Below are 22,877 nucleotides of genomic sequence, written 5' to 3' on the forward strand. Positions count from 1 at the left end.
GACTTTCACACAGCAGATTAAAAAAAGAATAACAGCCGCGGAAAAGTGTCACATCTAATAGGAACACGACACATCAAGCCTCCTCGGAGACGCGAGCTGTCGCGCAGCAACCTCTCCCTCTAAAAACAGACTGAATGGCGTCTCAGCGGCGCTAATCACAGCTGACGGTGGGAATACAACTCCTCTGTTGTAATCTATTTGCAACGACGGGGGTTTGGAGCAGATTTCATTTGTGGCGTTTGTCTTCCTGAGACTACAGTTTGGGTCTGGCTAATGAGCTCAGGACAACGGAGAGACGCGGCGGCTTATCGGAAGCTCAGAGTTACAAGCGCGATAACATTTAACTCGGGAAGAGTGGCATTTTCAAACGAGCCCTTTAAACGTGTCTTTTTAACCTAATGAGACAGTGATTGTTCTGACACTGTGACACACCTGGACAATTCTGATGGCTTCCACCTCAGAAATTAATACAGAGTCCTCCATGTTTACTGTAACCCTTAAAGGGGCAGTTTTTTTTATAAAATCTACTTTCTTTGAGCTTTACTTTATGTTATAATGTTATTCACTCATCAAAAACACACCAGGAGTTTTGCTTTGATTCTTTCATGCATGTTTGAGAAATCCTTTTATCTCCATGGCAACCATTCAGCAGCGCAAAAGGCCTGGGTGGACCTAGCTCCGCCTTTGAGATGCAGCTCCTCCTCTGAGCTGCAGTTTCTATGCCTCCAAACTTCTGCCTCACAGATCAGCCCTCACCCACTCAGCTCCTTCAGACTAGCCAGCAGCAATTAGCAAACACCTGGTGGAACTTCTGAGCTCATTATAGGAACCACTACTCAGTGTAGCGTTGGTAAAAACATTGTTAAAGGATTAAGAAAACATGTCAAGAAATAAATCTGTAACAAAATAACACTCATTTCTCAAAGGTTGGCTGCAGAACATCACCTGTTCGGTATGGTGGAGGATGTGTGAGGCTCTGGGCCTGTTGCTCTTCCAAAGTTATAGAGCTTCATTAACTCTTTAAAGTAGCAGGACATTCTGAAAACATAATCATATGGACTCTAGCGGTACTCTTGAAATGAGTTGTCTTTCAACTAGACCTTGAACAGGAATGGTTCATCAGAAAAAACGCCAACTTTCCTCAGTCCCCAGACCTAAACCTCATAGTAAACATGGGCAGCTGAGGAAAGGACAGAACATGAGAGGACTCAGGATTCCGGATCACCTGTAAATCTAGAAGAGCATAGGGCCAGTCAAAGTATTTACAGTACATTTGGCATGTCATTAATTGCCAATCACATGCACATGCAACTTTTGTCTACCGTTTCCCATTTAGCCATGTAGAAGTTTGCATGTGTCTTCCACAGAGGAAATAAAAAGCATTTTGTCTTTCTGATGTTCCCATACCTCAAACATGTACTTTGCGCATGTTTGAGGTTCTTTCAATTCACAGTGCTTTACTGCGTCAAGACAGGGTACTTTTGCTGTGACGTTAACATTTTGCTTTATTCCTTTTCTTAAGTCATCTTTTGCCAAAAATGATTTTTCATCTTTTGGTGAAAAAGAAAGGGTGATTGATTTTTTTGTCAAAAAATGACAAATTTAATTTAGAAAGGTGATGATATTTGACTGACCAGGAATAAAGGTTCAATGCTTTGGGTGTGGTCAAATAATTAAAAATTCATCAGAAGTTGGTCTGGCACCACTTCCAGACTTCACTAGGCAGAGGTTGATAAATTTTCATGAGCGCAGACAAAGAGTTGGAATTGGATAACAGGAGCTTAACCCTCCTGTTATGTTGTTGGTCAAATTGACCTGTTTTAAAGTTTAAACATTTTTAAAAAATAGTTGGAAGTATTTTTTGTATGACACTTTTTATATTTGTCTTAATAGGTGCACTCTACATATAAATTTAAAATTGATTCATTTTACACATTTGCAACCCCCCCGCGTCTACATATTACATAGATACTGTTCAATTTGACCCGGCAGTCAAGTTGAAGGTTAAAAAAGATAAAGAAAACGTCCAATTCTATATGTCTCCTTGCAGCTATGAACCATATTTCACCCCTCGCCACACACAGACAACATACTACACATACTGTACATGCACATGTGCACGCACACAAGCCCACTTTCTCACTATTCTCTTTACTTCACTAGGAAACTGCGAGAAAGCAGCTGTTCATTCAACTTTTGACGAGAACCTTTTCTGTTCCCGTGGTAAACTCCACCCACACTGAGTTTACACTCAGCAGAAGTGGAGGAAAACAAAAATACTCTCTGCATGACTCATTTGTCTTGATTTTAATCAGAGGGTCAATTTGACCCTGAACAGTATACGTGTCTCAAGTTCAATTATAAAGATCACCCATTGACAAAAAAAATCTAAATGTAATATAAAAATGTTTACAAAGAATCAATTTCAATGAAATTATTGTTTTTTTGTTTCTAGGTTTTTTTTCAGTGGACATAAAAAAAATGTAAATTCCATTTTTTATGTCCACATGAGTAAATGGGTAAGTTGTTATTATTGATCCTTTATTTGTGGAAATAAAAAAACATCATTGCACAAATATTGATTGAAATGGTTAGTATTGGAGTTAATAATCATATACAAAAATGTTTTGGAGAAATTTTTTGGTTTCTGACAATACTGTTTAACACTCCCCTGGTCAAATTGACCCACAAACATTATTGCTGTACCTCAGAAACGAATATAAAAGGAGGATTAATTAGTGTTGTTGGTCATTTAGACACCAAGGTAAACTGTGAAGCAGTGGCACATATGTGTGGTATACGAATAATGATCATGCAGTCAAATTTCAATAAATAATTTATGAATTCTAGCTGGTGATGAAATTGTGCATGCGACAGTATACTATGTGTGGAAAGGTGATACTGGATTGTTAATAGACACACTGAATAATTAAATATCAGTCAGCGATCACAACACAATGATATTGGATGGAGGAGATATTTTACAGCAAATTAAAGCAGTGTAACTAATCCGATTCTCTTGATCTGATTTTCAGATAATATTAACACCATTTATTGTAATAGCAGTTTGCAAAAGAAACTGTCATAACTGTCATAAAGCATTTTGATATCCTTAAGATGTTTAACAAAGATATAGTGGATGTAAAGCAAATGACATCCACAGCAGGCGAAGGGAAAGTCTTGGGAGAGGAGAAGAGGAACGTCAGAGTCTAAACGGAGCGCTGACACTCGTTGGCTGCGGCCACAGCCGTCCCTCCAGTCAAAAGCGGATATGCAACATATTCTCATCGGTAATCCCCTATCGAAGGTTATAGCTGCAGCACTAAGCAGTTTCATGGCTAAAGCTTCCCTCTGGTGTCAACTGGACTGGTTATGCACCATGCGCTCATCAGTGATAGTGTGTCATGTTCAGGGCAATGGAGCTCCAACACCAAGTCCTCTCTGGCCGGGCGTCACCCCTCAGAGCTACATGGCCAGAAGCAGGTGGAAGTTCACCTGAGGGACAGCTAAGTACGCCTCGGAGCTACAAAATCTCCCAACACTTCTCAGCTTTAGGATCCTTTTTTTCTTTTATGGTTCTGTGAATCCACCGTATGAAAATATCAGAGTGGTGCTATGAAAGGTATTTACACTTAGACATTTTTCTGGGTTTGATTTATTTTTGGTCACACATAAATGTTTCAAATCATCAAAGAATATTTATTTGATCAATGATATTATTCATAAAGGGCAAATATATCAAAACTAAGCTAGCTGTATGTGAAAAAGAGCCAGAAATTTTGCACCATTTGTTCAATCATGTATGAAGTGTTTAATCACAGTTTTTCAGGACATTCTGAAGGCTGATTAGATAAAGCTAGAAGCTAACTTCTGCTAATGGCAGTTTCTCTCTGGAAAATGTTCATTTAGGCTGGTGACTGAATATACTTTTATTAGTATTTTAAAGCTATACAGCAATACCTGTTGTTGAATCATGGTAACCATTTAAACCAGTTCAAATTGTATCCATAGTAGAGTTTAGATATGACCGCATAAAAGAAGTTGGAAATTTCTGCCAAATACGAAATTTTTTAGATAAAATCTCAGAAGCTTTCTAGAAAAAAAACAAAACAAGAAAACTTCTGAGCTCCAAAAGCAAAATGTTTGATAAAAAACTCATTCATCTAAAAATGTTTGACTTTTGAAACCTTTTTGAAACAAGTTTTTTCTAGAAAATTTCTAAGATTAATATCAAAATTTGGTGGTTTGGTGGAATGATTGGACTCAAGAGTCTCTGTCTGTACTAATGTGTGTGTGTGTGGGTGAGTGTGAGCAATCCAGAAAAAAAAAAAACACTTAAAGCTATGTATGCTGGCTCATTTGGCTCATATTTTGGTAATTATAAAACCAACCACCAAAATCTTCTCTTGTTTATTTTTTTCTATCTAAAATGGCCGTAATATACTGTTATAAATTATATAATAATAACTCATCATTCACTTCTATTTCATAACCTGCAGTACATGTTAAATTAATGTGGGTTGTACAACACATTCCTGACTCCAACAATGGGGACTGCATTGATAATTAATGCTAATTGGCTAGCAAGCTATTGACTCAACAAAGCAAATGTAGTGAAGTTTTTATCAGGGTCAGTGTTTGCAAAAAGTGAAAAATAAAACTAGATGACACTGGAAATCTGTCAAGGTGGCAAAAGTCACCTGACATCTAAGCAACCATTAGAAATCCCACTAAGGAACCAGCTTTACCTCCATGCTGCTTTTCCAGCCTAACACCATCAGTGTGTGCCTTTGTACGCTCCATTTTACCCTGCCCACAGGTATCAAGCTGTCCAACGCAGCGGCCTTTTGTAAATACCATGCAGGGCCTCAAAGACGGCCAAGAGCCTATTAGTTGGACATGAAAGACAGAATATGCGAATCTCTGGCAGCTGGCTAAAAGAGGGAAGGAGAATGATTGAACTCAAGAGTCTCTGTCTGTACTAATGTGTGTGTGTGTGTGTGTGTGGGTGTGTGTGAGCAATCTAGAAAAAAAAACACTTAAAGCTATGTATGCTGGCTCATTTGGCTCATACTTTGGTAATTATAAAACCAACCACCAGCTGTAAAGTCATTCATAAGCTCCAGTCGGACACAAGTGCACACAGGTCCACTGTGCAGGAGAAAGGCTCTCCTCCACGCTGTAATTAGGCCTGGTCACTGCAGAAATGCTGTAATGGATAACCCTGTCTGAAAACGGCCAGAGGCAGCACACATTATTGAGCACGCTGTTGCTATGTACGGATGTGTGTGTGTGTGCGGGCGTGTGCTTGTGTGTGCAGAGGCAGAGAAAGGGCTTTTTTTTCTCCACTCTTTGTTTTGTTTCATGTTGACTCTTTGGATTATGTGCACATTATTAAATGAAGAGCTTCAAACGGTGCGCCTTTCCACACGTCCAGATGTGACAGATTTTTTTTTACGAGGATAGAAATATCAATCCAATTTAACGCATTTATTTAAATAACTCAGTTAACACAATAACTTAAAAGCACTGTAGTGGAGCTAATTGTTAGAAAATGTTCAAATAAAGGGTTAAAACCACCAGTGTTCAATAAAACTTATACACATCCATAAGTTTCTAAGATTTTAACAGTATATTATTTACATGAAAATACCAGAGTTCCATCATATTTACACAAATACATGCTACAAGATCTAATTACTAAAGATTGAAGCAGGAATGCAACAATCATTCTAACAGCTGATAAAACAACAACGGCCTCATTTCCTTTGAACATACAATAGAGCAAATTACAATTACAAAAATAAGTTTGCTTAAATGCCATTATTGTCCTGGTAGATAGTGCCATGTCATAGCATAATGAAGTAATAAAATCACTTTCAGTCATCAAAATATTATCAAATATGATTTAATTTTTTTACTACAAGTCATTAAATTACTTCCTAATTTAATGACTTGAAATTGGTTCTCTGTCTCTTTAGAAACTCCTGCTCTTTCTGAAGCTCCGCCTTCAGGAAGTCATCACAACATGGCTCCTCTATTAACCCTTCAACATTTTCCCCAGCTTTACTCTGAGCTGCAGTTCCTATAATGAGCTCAGCAGTTCCACCAGGTGTTTGCTAATTGCTGCTGACCAGTCTGAAGGAGCTGAGTGGGGGAGGAGCTGTTCTGAGAGGCAGAAGCTCTGAAGCTTAGAAACTGCAGCTCAGACGAGCTTCGTCTTTGAAGGAGCTAGGTCCACCCAGGCATTTTTCAATGAATGGTTGCCATGGAGAATAAAAGATTTCTCAAACATGCATTAAAGAGTCAGAGCAACACTTTAAGTATGTTTTTTGTTGAGGGATAACATCATGATATGATGTAAAACGCTGCAATTTTGAAAAAACTCACTTTTATCAATAAAAACGTTCTGCGCCAGCATGAGATGGTTTTTCAGCCGTATAGAAAATAGTACATTTAATAAAACTGCAATGGAAACGTTTTCTTCGCATCACACGAGTCACATGATGAACAGCTGCATGTTTCTACTGGAGAAAAAGAGGAAGTAGAGGAAGAGGTTGGAGGATTGTGGTGTGATTTTAATGCCCTACTGTGTGAACAAACTGATTCGTGTGTGATTTTAATTGTATTAAATTTTAATTGTATTAAAAAATGGAAACACTGCTATTGCAAAATTGTGCTTTTTCAACAACAACAGAATATCAAAACGTTTTGTTCACATTTGTAATAGAAACACAGCTATTGGTTATGACAGTTACAATAATTTCACCTATAACACTTATTGACTAGTAATTTTGACACACAGTAAAGACATATGACCCCCTTCATTTAGTAGCAAGACTGACATGACACCATCATAAATATGACCTGTCATGAACATGAAGGAGTCTTTATGAATGTCTATGACTTTTGTCATTAAGTGTCATTCGGAAAATTTGTAATGCAAAGTTGCTTTAAAAGTCCGTTAAAAGTTCCAACTTTGCATTGAAAGTGTAATTATTTACCAAATAATTCAAGGTTGGCAATTTTAGTGGACTTTTAATGCAACTTTTAAAACAACTTTGCATTAAAAGTGTCATTATTTGCCAAATGACACTTCATGATAACAGTCATAAACATTCAGGAAGACTCATTCATGTTCATAACAGCTGTTATGTCATGTTTATGACAATGTCATGTCTGCTTTATGCATACCTCTTCAAATAAAGTGTTACCGGAAAATGTTAGCTGCTTTGTTGTGTTTGAGTCACCGTCACATAGAGGGGATGATCAGTTCTGTTTTGTGAAGGTTTAAAGACATAGAAGACTTTTCAACAATGTGGTTTAGCAAAAAGCATTAAAATAAAACACTCCTGTTCTTAAACAAATGGAATCCTGAAAAACCAAAATCTTCTTTGCAGCATTGCTTCAGCTTGTTGAGTTTTAATATTGAGCAATGCAGTTTCCCCCAGGCCCCATCAGAGCATTTCAATCATGCTGCGGTCTTGACTTTGACTAGGCCAATGACATCAATAAAATTGAAGGGAAGGGTTGGGAGGAAACAGCATACATACCAAAAGCCTGACAAACTAGGAGTTGAATACACAATGTAACCTTTCTGAGCTTCACTTAAAACAGCTCTGAGGAAAATCATCAAAATGTAAATGCTTTTCTGATATGTGCCTTATGAAAGGAGTAGCAGGAAACAAACACATTAAAGCAATCTGCAGAGTCATTTTCTCTCTTATGCCTGAAGTTGTGATGCCTGCTGATTGCGTGAAGTTTTGATTTCAAAGAACTGAGATGAAGGCCACTTCTTTAAGAACAATGAGCTTTACATCTTTGATAGCATGAGGTCATCGAGGAGTGTAGCTATGTTAGAATGACTTAACATCTACTTCATGTAGCAAGGCTGTAAAGCAGGGGCAAATGGTCAAATTATTTGAAATTGATTAATAATAATGAACACAAAAGCTTTGTATGTATGTCTTACATTTTTATTTGAGTATTTTCAAAATAAATAAAGGCACTAAAACAAAATGCTGGGTAGAGAGGAGAAGTTCCAGTAATCCAATTTTCATCCAATCAGAATTTATCCAGCTCTGTTGCTAGGCTACAGGCTACAGACTAAGTTATGGACCCCACAGCTAAACTGGTATGTTTTCACCAAAAAGGCAGAGAAACAGCAAATTACCATGTTCAAAGCTATTATGTACATTACGGAGGATATTGTAGCTGTTAGCTTACTGTGTAATTGTCAATATTAAAGTTTATCGCAAACCTATTGCAAGTCGTTAGCAAGACAACTAATCTGGCTAATTAAGTAGCTAACATTAGCTTGTATGGCTGCCCACATTTATTTTACAAGGAGCAAAACAGTATAAAAAGGTTATTGGCCAAGAACCTTTTTTAATAACTACAGCTACATGTTTTGGTGTTTGCTTTATGTTTTCGTTCAGGTAACGTAAAGTGGCAAGAGAATTTCCATTGGGCCGGCCAAACTGGGACTGTTTCTAACTTAGGGGAGACCAACAACTGATTGGTGCCAGAGCCATTTATTTGAAATGTGAATACCCTTACATTTCAAATAATTCACAAAAAACAAAAATGTTTTCTTGAAGTGAATAAATCTACGACTATATTTATAAATATACACTGTCTAAGCATATTTCACTGTTGTCACCAACTGTTTTGGAGGGGAACTGCAGGGTTAGTCTTCACCACTGGCTTTAAAAACAACTTCCTGTGTTGTGTTTTATCAGACGTTGATTGAATTTTAGCATAATGTTTCAGACTTCTCTCTCAATCTCATTATATTATTGGATTAAAAATCAAATAATAAACATTTAAAATACAACCATTATGGGAGTGAAAAATGGACTGGTACCCAGGAACTTCTTGGGTTTGAATCCCAACCTGACAGCTTTCTGCATGGAGTTTAAATGTTCTCCCTAAACAAGCCTAATGTTTCTTTAGATACTTCCTCCCAGTCTCCAAAAACATGCATGATGGGTTAATTGGTCTTAATTGGTTAACTAATCCCTGTTAAGAGTGAGTTGGTGAGTGCATGGTGGTTGGTCTCTTGGTTACAACATGGCGACCGGTCCAGGATGTACCACATTAAACTGTATCTTATTTTTCACTCCAGATGCAACACTACCCATGCCTACTTTCAGGGGAACAATGGAACTTCACAAAATAATACAGCAGCCTACTGGAAGCTGAAGAGCTCTTGAGGCTGGAAGTGACTGATCGTGGACCATGAATGCATCACATTCCCCTCTTTACCCATCTCTTTCCACCTCCTCCTCCTTCCACCCTCAGTGAGGGTGCCAACAGATGATTCCTGCCAAGAGTCTCCCCTGAGAAGCGTGTGGTGTCTCTCTTTCTTTCTGAGTCTGTGACTGTTTGCGAGAGTGCCCTTCCACTTTGATGGCAACATTGGCTGTAAGTGTCTAATAGAAGATAAGCAACATTCAAGTGTTCATGGCCAAACACTTCCCCCAAAATCATCAGGCTGAGTGTTACAGAGGGAACACTGTATCCTGTTTTCTATCTTCTTAAAGCATGCATACACACCACTCTCAACGCGCACCCATGCAAGGATAGACTTTACTAACAGAATACAAAGAGTTTGGATCCTCTGCCACAAAGCTGCCTGCATCACTTCGCACTCTCTCTCTCACACACACATGCACACCCCCGCCTACCCATGCACATACGCATCCCCAAGTCTGATGATGAATTCCAGAGATGGGTTTCAGCTCTTGAAGGACACTTAAGAGAAAGTGCAGCTTTGCACCAATATGCTGAAAGCTACCAGCAATCATTTTTTTCCCTTTAACGTGTGTCCAACTCCCCCACAAAAACACACATCCACGTACACCAACCCCGGCGCGACACTGGAGTGCTTTGAAACAAAAAAAAGTGAAGGACGAAAGCAACAGACGGCACTTGTGCAGAAAGACAGAGGAAGAGTCCTTGACTGCCAGCTGACCCTGCAGCTTGTTTGTGCCAGTTCTGAAAAGGCTTTCTGACAGGTTCAGTTTTATTAGGTGACAGGCGAGAGATGGAGGAAGAGCTAAGAATGATGGAGGATACAAAAGGTCTGAGTCCACATTGTCAAGCAATGAGTACAACACGCGACCTGCTGCCATGTTTCTGTACAGGTGCAGACTGATAAATGGTCGCCGTTGTTTCTTATAGTCAGAGTGAATTGTCTTCTCATATAATGTCCCAACAGGCTGCAAAAACAGGGATGGAAGGACAATCAGAGATGAAGGAAATGCATTCTTTATACTGTATGTCTTTATATGCATATTTATCCTGGCCATTGCCTTCCTATGCAGTTCTGGTAAATTTTTAACAGAGCCAATCAGCAAGCTAAAGCAGAAATTCTGAACGATGACGATGAATAGCTGAGCTGTTTTAGAATTGTAGTCTACCTGTTGTTTTAGTGATGGCAGCACAGGAAGTGAACGGAGTTCAGTCCGTGTTGGCCACGCCTCCAAAAATTAAATTAACATTAACAGCCTTGTTAATGTTAATGTTGTTTGGCTAGGCTAGGAAAACTTAGTGAGCTTCTTAGTGTCGAACTGGTGCATTACATGTGTCACGGCCAAATATTAGAGAATGGATAAAATTTTAGTAAGGTGATGATATGATCCTTGTTTTTCCGTGTGAAATGTAACACATTCAATAATGATATACGTCGTAACTTTCATTTCAGTGTAGCTTTTGTTTCAAGAAAGCTACTTTAATCCGTAAAGTTTACTCAAGACTCCAAAGAAAATTGGGTAATTTCAGTGCCGTACTGCTAACTAGCTTCTGTGTACCTGCTGGTACAATCCTTTCTTTACTTGTTGAGAATAAATAATTATGTGTTTTCCTCTATCTCTTTTAGCATGCTCATGTATACATGCACAAACATAGAACATGCGGGCAAAACTAACGCTAAAGGAAATGACACACTAGGGAACCCCATCTTTAGAGTGTAGCTTAGATAGAGGCTAACAAAGGGAATTACAAACTGTTGTTTGATGCCATTTTGCTCTGTTAGAACATAAGGATAGCATGAACAAATGGATCAGATGTATTTTAGTATTAATAAATGGAATTCATGAGTTCAACTCACTGACTCGTCTTCAACCTCATACATCAAGAACCTAACAGAGAAAGGATAACTCTCCACAAACTCCATATAGTATTTTGCAAATAGAGAAAGATTTTTTTCAGATTTTTATTTGTAAGAAAACTGAAAACCATATGTCAGATTCCTCTCTACTTCACAATGATGCATTATTTTGACTTGTCTGTCACAAAGCTATCAGTGTCCCAAATGTTTGCCTCAATCAAAGATACGTTTCACTATCAGGCTTCAGCTGAACCCTTACACATTAAAACATGCAGCTCTTAAAGGCTGGACACTCCTGGCTGGCACAAACAGCTTAAATAATTACTTGTACCAAGACAGTTTTGCAAGAGACTAAATTACTCATATTTCCAAGAAAATCCAAGTGATTTACAAGCAAATCAGCCAGATAGATATAATGTTGCACGCTATTAGTGTCAGAGTGGTGAAAGACTGCTGTTGCATTTCCACATTTTAATAAAAATAATAAAAAAAAAACAAAACAACAAATTGTAGATGATGAGTGTTGAGTTTTAGAGAGCAGAAAGTGAATCTGTAGTCTTGGCATGTACGGTTGGTGCAACATTAAAATGACAGTGCAGTGTTTAGTGAGTCAGGATCATTTTATCTATTTATGTGAATCCCAGGGGAATAAAACACACTGGATGTCTTAGATTGTAGAATCACATTTGTAGGATGTTTGTATTTCTCTTTCAAGAAAAGTCTTTTTCTTTCCAATCTTATTAGTGAAGTTAGAAGAGCAGCCATTTATAGAAACCAGTTTATAGGACTTCAGATGTTCAGGCGCCTTCAGGTTTGCTGATTACACATTTTTATGCTTCCAAGCCTTAAATTAACAGTGAAAGACTTCTGACTTTGATTAATGATTGAGTAGATCCAAGCATTCACTACGAGTCAGTTATACTGGTAATAACCAATATATTGTTCTCAATTTTACCAACATAATTTTTATTATGCAGAAATATCCTTTAGTGCAAAAATTCAGGTATCAGCAGCAAAATGACAGAAAAAAGCATGCCGATTCACATAATGTAAAATCTAATTAAAAATAAAAAGAAGTGAGATTATAGAGTAAGGGCAAATTTACAAGATAACATAGAATATTGTACTTCTATAATATAAAAATAGAATATATTCATCTGAGCCAGATAATGTAAAATGTACTGCTTCATATAAATATAAATCTAAACTGCTTCATATATATTGGCTCATAAAAAAGATATAAGATATAGAATAGTAGCAGAGAGTCTTAATTAAAGAACACTTTTATCATGTTCAACTAACAGAATATAATTTTCTGCTTTCTTTACTGAGAAAATAGAGACGTACAGATCTGATACTAATATCTGATAATCTTGAAAACAATTCTGGATCAGATATCGGTGACAGTGTTCTCAATCCATAAGGCCAGATCTATTCAGTCTAGTTCGATGCTTTGTGCTCTTTATTATTTATTTTATATTATATTTAAAATTCCTCATTATATTTTTTGAACCACACATAGTCAACCTATTGTTTTGTTAGTTTCAGCTTCTTTACTATTTATTTTACATCGGCTGTTCTGCTCCTAATTGCATTGACAACAAATTAAACGTGTGTTGTTTTTTGACTACGCTAAGAAACATTATAAGTGAGTTCAGCTGATTTTCTGTATCGGCCGATATTTAACTTCAGATATCGGTATTGATATTGGAAGTGAAAAAAGTGGATCGGTGCATCCCTATTAGAAACAATCCTGTTAAAATATGCATGAATGAAAACAGTATATTGCAATACTTAGAATGTAAGAATAGTAACAAAAATGTTGCTTGATTTCTCTCAAATCTGAGATGCAGAGAACTCCAGGTTTAAGTACACTCTTATCGAAAGAAGCATATGCAAACAAAAAGCAGCAGACATGGAAAAGCTTGACTCTTAAGTCCAGAAACAATCAGGCTATGTATGGAGAAGGAAAGAAGCAGCTACTTTAATAATTTCCTTCCCTCGCGCCGTTTATCACAAGCTGCCCTCCAGCACTTGTCTTCTCAGTGAGGAGTATATACTGAGGTCAGGACCTAAATACATCGGCTCTACCTACCGCTGAGCGCCAACAAGCTCTAAACCTGTCATCCTGTCCCTCTCTCCCAATGCATCCTTCCTGTCTGCTCTGACAGTCACCTTCTTCCTCTATTTACGGACGCCAAGAGTCAGTCAGAGAGGGACAGGTGGAGTAAATCACTGAAAGACATTTAGACTGGAGCTCAAATTGGAAAGACCATTTGGAAAATGCGGTTTTATTGACTTTGTAATGTGTGGCTGTGGAATTGCTATCGGCTTCTAATTGTGGATGCAACAAGATTTTTATCACAAACACCTCAGGGGGTTGAATAAAACTTTAAACTATATTCTTCTTTGGGCAAATAATGAGTTTTCCCACAAGTAATCAAACACGGTGATAATTTTCTTATGAGGAATGGAATTAAAAAGTGAACAATAATATTAGGGGAAACTTTTTTTGCAGCTACTTCTTTGCCAGTGGAAAATAAGAAGCTGGCCAATAATCAAGCAAAACACACATGTTGTCTCACTTCATTTATTCAAACTCAACTAACGGTTATTGCCCTAATAAATCACTAATGAATGTTTAATGCAGTAAACGCACTTTTTAAAGGCAAAATGGAATTGCTAAAATACGTTAAAATCTTTCATGTTTGAAAACTGTGTTAATCAAAACTACAAGTAACAACCCTTCCTTGGTTATAAGTAAAACAACAGATGTTACTTTAGACATTCATCCTAAAATGTCTAAATTCATCTTAAGATAAAATAAATGAATCCACATCTTCAGATACTTGGATGATAGGAATTCATTTCCTTTTGGGATAAAAGTATTTTTGAATTGAACTGAATCACCTTTTTACCCTGAACTGTAGCGTCACAAGGCAGAGAAATACTGAGTTTGATTCTAGCTTAAGTGCTACATGCTAATGTGGGTTAACATTGAACACATCAGCCTCATAGCTTCAGGCATTTGCTCTTTTAGATTTACTACATAGAATCCCACACAGTCATATTTTCTATTCAGTAGAACTGGTGCTTTCTTAGAAATCTTATCATAAATCAACATACTGATGCGCTAATAAGCTACTTCAATTCTGTATCACAAAGACTCTTCAAATACAAGCTTCTGAACAAATCAGTCTAATTTAAGAAAATAGCTAAAAACTGTATGTAATATAATTTGTGTATTTTTTGCAGTGGTATGCTAAACACAATAAAAGCTACCAACAGCCACTGATTAACTTAGCCTAGGGTGGATGAAAATACATGTACTGTACTTCACAATCTATCAGTGGTGAAAGTGTTGATAAAAATAAAGTATTCATGTGAAAGAAGGCTGTAGCTGCTGTAATTCTGGAACTGTAATATGTTAATTATTATTATTTTTTTTTTTTTACCCCTCCAGGGGGTCTTTTGTGGGCTCTAGTGTCCCTTATATGATAGTAGGCTGACAGGAAACGGAGAAGGAGAGGGGGGAACACGTGCAGCAAATATCGCCGGGTCCAGGAGTCGAACCCGCGACGGCCGAGCCGAGGACTCAAGGCCTCCAAATATGGGTCGCGCTAACCCCTACGCCACCACGGCACGCCCATATGTTAATTTTAATGTAATTTTGTTTAGCTTAATCAAAGAACATGGCTGTGCTCTTCCATGTTGGATGTCACCCGGATGAGCATGAGTATTTACATCTACAGTGATGAAGAGAGATGGTGCGGTGCAGCCGGAGTTTATTTTTCACTGAGGTCACCAAACTAGTGGGACTTTTTACAGTAGCCAAGATTTGCTGGAACTCAAGAGGAGAAAGAGTTTTAGTTGCAGCTCCAACACTGGAATAGTTTGCCTCTACAAATCAGGCAGCCTTCTAACTGTTTAAATCTCGTTTAAAGTCACATTTCTACTTTGACTTTCTTACTAAACTAAGTCATTTTATTGGTATCCAGCCCCACTTTTAATCTTTGTGTTTGTTTCTGTTCATTTCTGCAACTGTAATCCTTTGCTTTCTATATACATTGCTGTTGTTTTTATGCTGCTTCATAAATAAATCTGATTGATTTGATTGTAAAAATGTCCTTATGCTGTTTGGATCATTGTTCATCATCAAATATGTTTCGGACGGTGTTCCTTTTTGAGTTTTCCATGGCTGTTGTTCCTGGTGGAAGCATTGATGTGATAATGTACAGAAGCCCACTGTCATGTCAGCACATCGCCCACCATCACACACGATGAACTGTAAGCGAGTGGGAGGAGAAGAGCAGCAGACGGCCACATTTGGTGTTTAATTCAGCAGAAGACACGAGTAAACTCCACAAGCTGCTTCATCTGCCAGTCTGACAGCAATGCTGCGTTGGCCATTGTTAAATATTTAATAGTCTAATAGGAGGACGATCCCACTGCCTCGTGGTTCCGTTTAATTGTCGTCCCCTGCCTTCTCCAGATTGCACACCAGTTTTTAAGTAGATAGAGATGGGGCTTAGAATGAGCTTAACCACAGCAGACTGTAGCTGTATCTGTGCCAGATTTAAACTCAGACATCCATCTACTCAATCCCTCTCAAATAGCGCTACAGTGTGAAGGAGCAGCCATGCTTGAAGCCTTTAAAGCGACTGAGGCAGCCAGTAAGGATTCGCTGAATGAGTAAATTAGAAAAAATGGTTCAAATCCAATCCAATCCAGGAGCAGGGGCGCTGCTGGTTTTTCTGGCGATGGGGGTCAAAAGAGGGCGAAGATATAAAAGTCAGGCTTCGGTTTATTTGCCAGTAATGTCTTTTTTCAACATACAAACGTATGATTGAGTAATCTGTGATAGAAATCGATTAACATTACCTTCAATAAGATGTGTACAAAAGTACAAAAGTGTTTAAGAAAACTGCTATGAACATTATGTGAGTTTTTGTTTTTCAGATTTGTTAAGTCTACCCAACACCTGCTAATCATGGTGTTGTCCTGGATATTCAACATTGGAGGAGAGCACAATTAACCAACAGTCAGGATTTTGGATTGTGGAAGGAAAGACAAAGTCCAACACATCCACATGGAGAATATGCAAACTCCATGCAGAAATAAATCATAATCTATTTATTCTCTTTAATTATTATGTTTTCAGATTGGAAGTCGTTCCAAAGCAAAGATAGATAACTCATCACTGCTGGAACTGCAGTCTACTGACATGCATTTAAATAACTTTTTTAATGTTTATGTTTCACAAAACATCCTCACTGCCCACAGTGTTAGATAAATATGGTGGCTCATAAAAGTTCCTTAAAATTACAACTACTTTTGCTGCGTATTCAGCAGTGACCTTTGCAGACGTGTTTATCACCATCACCATCTCACTAATTCTGCATGTTGGGATTTGATTGGCTATAACATTCTGAGTGCAGATCTCTGCAGGTCAAGGCTACTTTTTCACAAGACTGCTGTCTGGAAACTGATGGTGTTTTTAGATGTCAGTTGGAGAAAAGCTCCATGTTTAGAAGACACCCTAAGCCAGCTGTAGTTGTCATGCCAGGCCACTGGATAGCGCTGTAATTTTAGTATGAAATGTGCATATGATTTTGACTTTTAACTTCCACCTCATTTAGAAAACAGGACCTCGGCTCCATTGAACCAAATGCTAATGTAACATACATTCTGTAACAGACGTGTTAAACTGAACATGTTAAGTAGCACAAGGCAGCACAGTGCAATCCGTCATTGTTTCTGTTACCTGCCTGCGCAGCGCAGAACAAACCTAAATATGCTGCCATGTTCGCTTTCACATCTGTGGAGTTGTTAACACCCGCACAGGAAACACTCCCCAGATGTTTCACTCTGAGACTGGGTTTAAAAAAAGTCTCAGAGTGAGACTCTGACCACTGGAGACAATCCGAATTAAATGTTATGGTTTGACTGAAAACTGGGGGGAAATACTTTATTGTAACCATTTTCTGAGTCATGGAGAACAACAAGCATATTTCCTAATTGAATATCATGCCCCCGGTCTGTCCTTTTTTGAAGAATAGAAACAGGCCTTGTATTACATACTTATGCTTTGGGAAAAACAGGAAATCATGGACAGATAAAAATGTTGAAACCAATGCAAAAATGTCAAATATGTTCCAGTTTTGCCCCTTATTTTTGGCACAGGTGGTCCTGTTTAAAACAATGATTTCTTAATGTTTTTTATGGAATAACTAAGTAAATTTAAGGTTGAATTTTTCTCAACATTTTTCTGTTCTTTACCAGGAATGTCCAATAATAGTGGACGTAGTTGTAGTTTTTAGTTTTTTTCTTACAAACTTTGGGCCTTCTGCTGGTAAAATGGCTCATTTACCCTTCACTGAATACTTAAAGCAATTGATTGGCTGGAATAATCGCCTCACTTGCTCTTAATTAGGAGTTAATTGAAAAGTATCAATGAGTAAAACAGCGCCAGAGCAGATGTAGATTGGAAACTCACACCAAGAATTTCTAATTGATATTCCTTTTTATCTTACTTCTTTTCTTTTTGTTTGTCCTTTGCTGATTTCTGCTCCAGCTGGTGGAGTGACAGTGAAGAAAGAGGAAGATTAATTATGACCCTCAGGGACTTGGAAACAAGCAAGATGGGCCAGAATTGTAACACAGCTTTAGAAAAGCAGACGAGAGCTTCCCCATTTCTCAGGAAAGCCCTTAAATTCATGAGGGCGATGTGAGTCAGAGTGAGATCACCCACAGGTTGGGTTTTTTCATAACAGAAAGAAAAATAGAACAATTCTTCTGCAAATAATAAAGGTGTTACATGATTTCTTGAGCATCTGTCTTATCATCTCCGCTCTGCGAGTTATTTAAGTAGAATCCATCAGAAAATCCGATTTTCCAACACTAATATGCTCCATTCTTTGTTAATTAATGCAGCACAAGGCCATTTACTGTTTTAATTAAGAATTGGGAATTACACTACATGAATCTGGTAAAGCACTTGAGTTTAAAATCTCTTGTTGCCCTCCTCTTTTCTTGCTTTCTGCCCCGAGGACAATACAAAAACAAGTGTAGACGCACAAGCTCATTTCCATACAAAACCCCCACACGGTTCTAAAATATCTCCTCACACAGACAAACACATCATTCAGCTTGAAGGAAAAAAACCCCACCACACACGCAAATCCTTTATGTCACAGATGCAACGACATGCTGCGAGATATTATTCATATGGATCCACGTACAAGCAGCATTATGAATACTCCATTTTTTAAAAGTGAAAGAAAGAGAAATCAAGAAACGATTCATCACTGGGAAGGAAAGATGTAAACAATGCTGGGATCATCAAGGATTCGGCCACACTTTGTTCTGTGAGACTATCACTGAAATGTACACAGTGACCATCAGATTTATGGAGAAAACAATGATGTTCAAAGTCTTTTAATGTCTGCTGCAATAAGCTGAAAAGCCTGACGAACAGACAGGAAACATCAGAACGAAGGCAGGACGTCCAATAGAAGACAACTGTAAGATCACTTCGGCTCCCAGTTTAGGCCAACTGGATCATTTCCTCTCCAGCTGAGTAAACTGGGAAACATACTAGCTTACTTGTTCACTTTATGAGCCCAGCTGGTTTTAGGAAGGGAAACAGTGTTGGGAAATAGTCTGAATGTATTAATAATACATTTAATTAAGTTCAAATAAAAAAAAAGACTTTAAATGTTGTTCTAAGTCCTTAATTCAGATTCTTCAGAGTTATTGTAGATGGTGATGACTTTTGGCAGGAAAGATCTCCTGTAGCAGTCTGTATTGCAGCAAATCTAAAGAAGCTTCTGACTGAAGACAGTTTTACAAAACAGTCTCATGTAGAGGGTCAGCCATAACTTTATTGATTTTATGAAGAATCCTTCTTTGCATCAATAAAGAACAGAACCAGCCTTCTTCATCCCTGGTTCTGATGCTGCCGCCCCAACAGCCGATACTATACACTGTATTTATAAAGCACTAAAAGTCACTATAAACCTGAGCAGAATGCTGTACAGTGTAAAATAATAAATTAATACAACAAATGGTGGGCTCAGGTAGTGCTGGATAATAAAGTAATTACAGTATTTTATCGTGGAACAACAAGCAACAAATATAGACTTTAAAATTCAATAGCAGATGATACATGTGGCCTATTCGTTTATTAGTTTAATGTTTTTACCAGATGGATCTTGTAGTGAAACATGTTTGCAATTCTAGGGCTTCAGAAAGCAGCTCAAACACCAGTCAGCAGATTGTATGACGTCAAAGCAAAGCGCTACGTTTATTTTTTCTGTTAACTTTATCTGCACACAGAACTGAAATAATTTACAAAACTGGAATTATCCAATTACCGTATCTCATCAAAATGAAAACAGGCTAGTGTTAGCAAAGGTCAGCAACAGCAGGACGACAGTTTACTGCAGCTGTGTGTGTAGAGTCAAACATCTTTAGGAAACTTAAGATTGTTCTGCAGAAACATTCATACTGGAGATTTGAAATGTTTGAGTTTATTGAGCTCTTATTCCACTTTCAATCTTTCCTAAAAATAAATAAAATCAACTTCCTGCTGTTCCAGCAGATCTCTTCCTCTGCTGTTTGAAGTTCTTTGAATGACATGAAAAAATAACATCTGGTGGGTATGATTTTCATTATATACAATATAATTTTTACAGTTAATCATATAAACCAACTTAAAGCTCCCAGTCATACATCACCATGTATCACACTCTGCTCCATAATTCGTTTTAAGACTGTTTTTTTCCCATCATCCTCATCCTATTCCACAAATTCACTCCCCTCCTGTTACTTACACACTAAAACTTATCTCCTTTTTAAAATTTTTGTCAGTTTGAAACTTGCCCTCATTGCCACCCTGAAGCAAAGAGAAGCCACAGGGTTTGTACATTTACTCTGCCTGCCTCTCCGCTGTGTCCAAGAACAAACACCAGAGGCCATTTAGGAAAAGCTCCTGGCTGGGGAGAAGGAGGCGGATTGGAACAGGATACAGATTTCTGTGGAAGCACTAATACAGAATATTATATTATCACTCCATCAGCCGCTGATAGGACAGGAAGGTGAAAACAAAATCATGTCCATGCCAACTGCATCAGGATGGACAACAAGAACAAACCTCAGAAGGGTGAAATCCGCTGGGACTTACAGGTTGCTGCAGTCCCTCCGTAAAAAAATTAAAAATTAATAAAAACTTACTTCCTGTATGTATAATATAAAAATTTTCCTTTTAGTTTCAGTAACAGAGACAGGAAAACACTAATTTGCATCAGTTGCATGTAAGCAGCAGCAACCTTTGAAGCTTGTGCTCTTTGTCTGCCTCCGCCGGTGAGCAGATGGCAGTACCTGTGCCAGCCTCTTCTCTGCCCTCACAGGAAAAGAGAGATGTAACACATACCGTTCCCAGAGATGCGGTTCTCCAGGTCTCGGTGTCCAGCCTGTCTTGTGGAGACACTAAGTTGCAGATAGAGTCCCAGGTAATGTAAACTCCCCAGCAGCAGCCTGAACGCTCCCATTTCTCCGCTATTTTCTCTTCTTTTCAGCCTCTTTTCTCTTCACATTGGGTAGAGTGCTTGGAGAAGATTTTCTTTTTCTTTTATGTTTAGTTTATTTATCTTTTTAATTCCAAGTGAGCGGTTCCTTCTGAGCAGTGCTGGGGGAATGAAGAGAAAAGAAAAAAGTCTGCGTGATGTTCTCTGCCAGCTGCCCGAGTAAACTGACTCACTGCCTCTGTCCTGTCGGCTCTACATGCGGCGGAGGGAGACCGCTCCCTCTACGGGAAGTGCCGCAGCTTGCAGCGGGGAATATCAATTATGAGAGCAGGGATATTAAAACCCCCTGTCTTTCTTTAGCTTGAAACTTAATCTTTTATTTTAGGAATGCGCTTTTATGAGACAGAAAGGGTTCCACATTATTACTTTATTATGTTTTGATTAATAAAAAGTAGTTAATATTGCGTTCCAGGTACCTCGTAATTCGGAGAGTATTTGACGTCAGACCGGCGTGGTAGTTAACATAGTCGGGGAAATCGCGGTTTCAACATGGTGAAGCCCATAAACATTGTTCGTAAGTACCTCTAACAAACATCATTTCAGGCATTAATCCATTAGCATTATTCCAAAACCATTTTTATTTTGTTCAGCTTAGTGATGCAGGAGCTACATGTCGCACTGTCACTCTCACATGTGTCATTTGATGCCAGGAGCAGCCATATTGAAGTCCGCCTTACAAGTCTTAACTGGGAGTGGTCAGAGTTGCCAAAAGACAAATATACATTTGTTTGTTGACAAACAGACTTGCTTATTTTATTGCTGTTAAAGATAGCCTGCAGTGGGACGTGCCGTGGTGGCGTAGCAGTTAGCGCGAGGCCTTGAGTCCTCGACGCGGCCGTCGCGGGTTCGACTCCTGGACCCGACGACATTTGTCGCATGTCTTCCCCGTTTCCTGTCAGCCTACTATAATATAAGGGACACTAGAGCCCATAAAAGACCCCCTGGAAGTTAGATACTGCAGGCTAAAAAAGATAGCTTGCAGTATCTAACTTTTATGACAAAAATGTAATTTTTTTATATTTGTTAAAACTGTCACCATGTTGTGACATTTTGCTACGAGACAAATAATATGAAAAGATGGAGCACCTCCTCCCAGTGCTAATATTACAATTCATAGAAATGCAGTCAGAAACAACCCTCCTCCTGGCAGTAAGAGCAAGGAGGAGGGTCTTAGCGCTGTCAATCAATCTCATGTTCACGCTGATGCTGATTGTGCTAATGGCTGCGTCTGAGAAACAATTTACGCTTAAAGAAAAACTGTTTATCAGTCGTCATCAGTGGCTGTGCTAACTAGCCTGCTCACTGACATTGGAAAGAAGCTGTAGCCTGGTGCAGAACAAGGGGAGGTTGTAAGCTGCCTACACAAGCATGATTGACAGCGCTAAGACTCTCCACACACGAGGAGGCAGAGGAGCTGTTTTCTTCTCAGATTATCTGTCACATACTTTACTGTCAAGACATGGTGACAGTTTTAACTAAAAATTAAAAAACAGTTTTCTAAAAGTTACACTGCAGCTTTAAAAGTAATAGTAGAATGCTGTGACAGTGTGAAAAGTTCACTTATAAACAGCATTTTTTTTTAACAGTCATGAGAAATTAACTATGTTAGCTACAATACAGAGAAGAAGCTAGGTCTGCACCAAAACAAAGCTAAGCTAAAGTAGCAGAACCCCAGTGGAACATCCCCGCTGCCTTCAGCAGTAAAGATGTAAACTGGAAATTTCCTCCTGCTAGAAGGGAGTTTTCACTCTCTACTGTCGCCCTGTGCTTACTAAGGACGGTGGATTGCATCAACTGCTTTTTACTACGTTTACTTTATGTATATTCTGCTAATTCTATTGAGTCTGTATGTGTAGTAATATAACTTAATACAATAAACTGAGTATTACTCAATAAGAATATCACTATTACACTCAACTAAGCTGTATCAAGCTAGGGTTGTACATTATTGGAAATAAAATGTGACCTTCTTTAAGTTCTTGAAGTAGCTTTCTGAGTGAAATAAATGAGCTGAATTGTAAACTCAGCAGGATGTTTCTCTGTCCATGGTGCTGAAAATCAGACCAGGTGACTGAGAAACAAAGGATGTAATTTAAGAAACAACTTCTGTCACAACCAGTATTACTACACAATGAAATATTGAATACAAATATATTTTCTGTCTTGGCCAAATAAGA

The 22,877-nt window shown here is 38.2% G+C and overlaps 1 protein-coding gene across 1 annotated transcript in view; it reads right to left on the reverse strand.

Annotated features, from left to right (window-relative positions):
* Positions 1-20,900, reverse strand: part of vstm2la (V-set and transmembrane domain containing 2 like a) — a 51,092-nt gene extending 30,192 nt beyond the window's left edge. The window contains exon 1 of the mRNA XM_032568515.1: positions 20,547-20,900. Within this exon, the coding sequence (XP_032424406.1) occupies positions 20,547-20,664 (118 nt within the window). The 5' untranslated portion in view covers positions 20,665-20,900. The remainder of the gene's footprint in view (positions 1-20,546) is intronic.
* Positions 20,901-22,877: the final 1,977 nt, after the last annotated feature.

This window comes from Xiphophorus hellerii, chromosome 1 (assembly GCF_003331165.1).
Source record: "Xiphophorus hellerii strain 12219 chromosome 1, Xiphophorus_hellerii-4.1, whole genome shotgun sequence".
Taxonomy (NCBI): domain Eukaryota; kingdom Metazoa; phylum Chordata; class Actinopteri; order Cyprinodontiformes; family Poeciliidae; genus Xiphophorus; species Xiphophorus hellerii.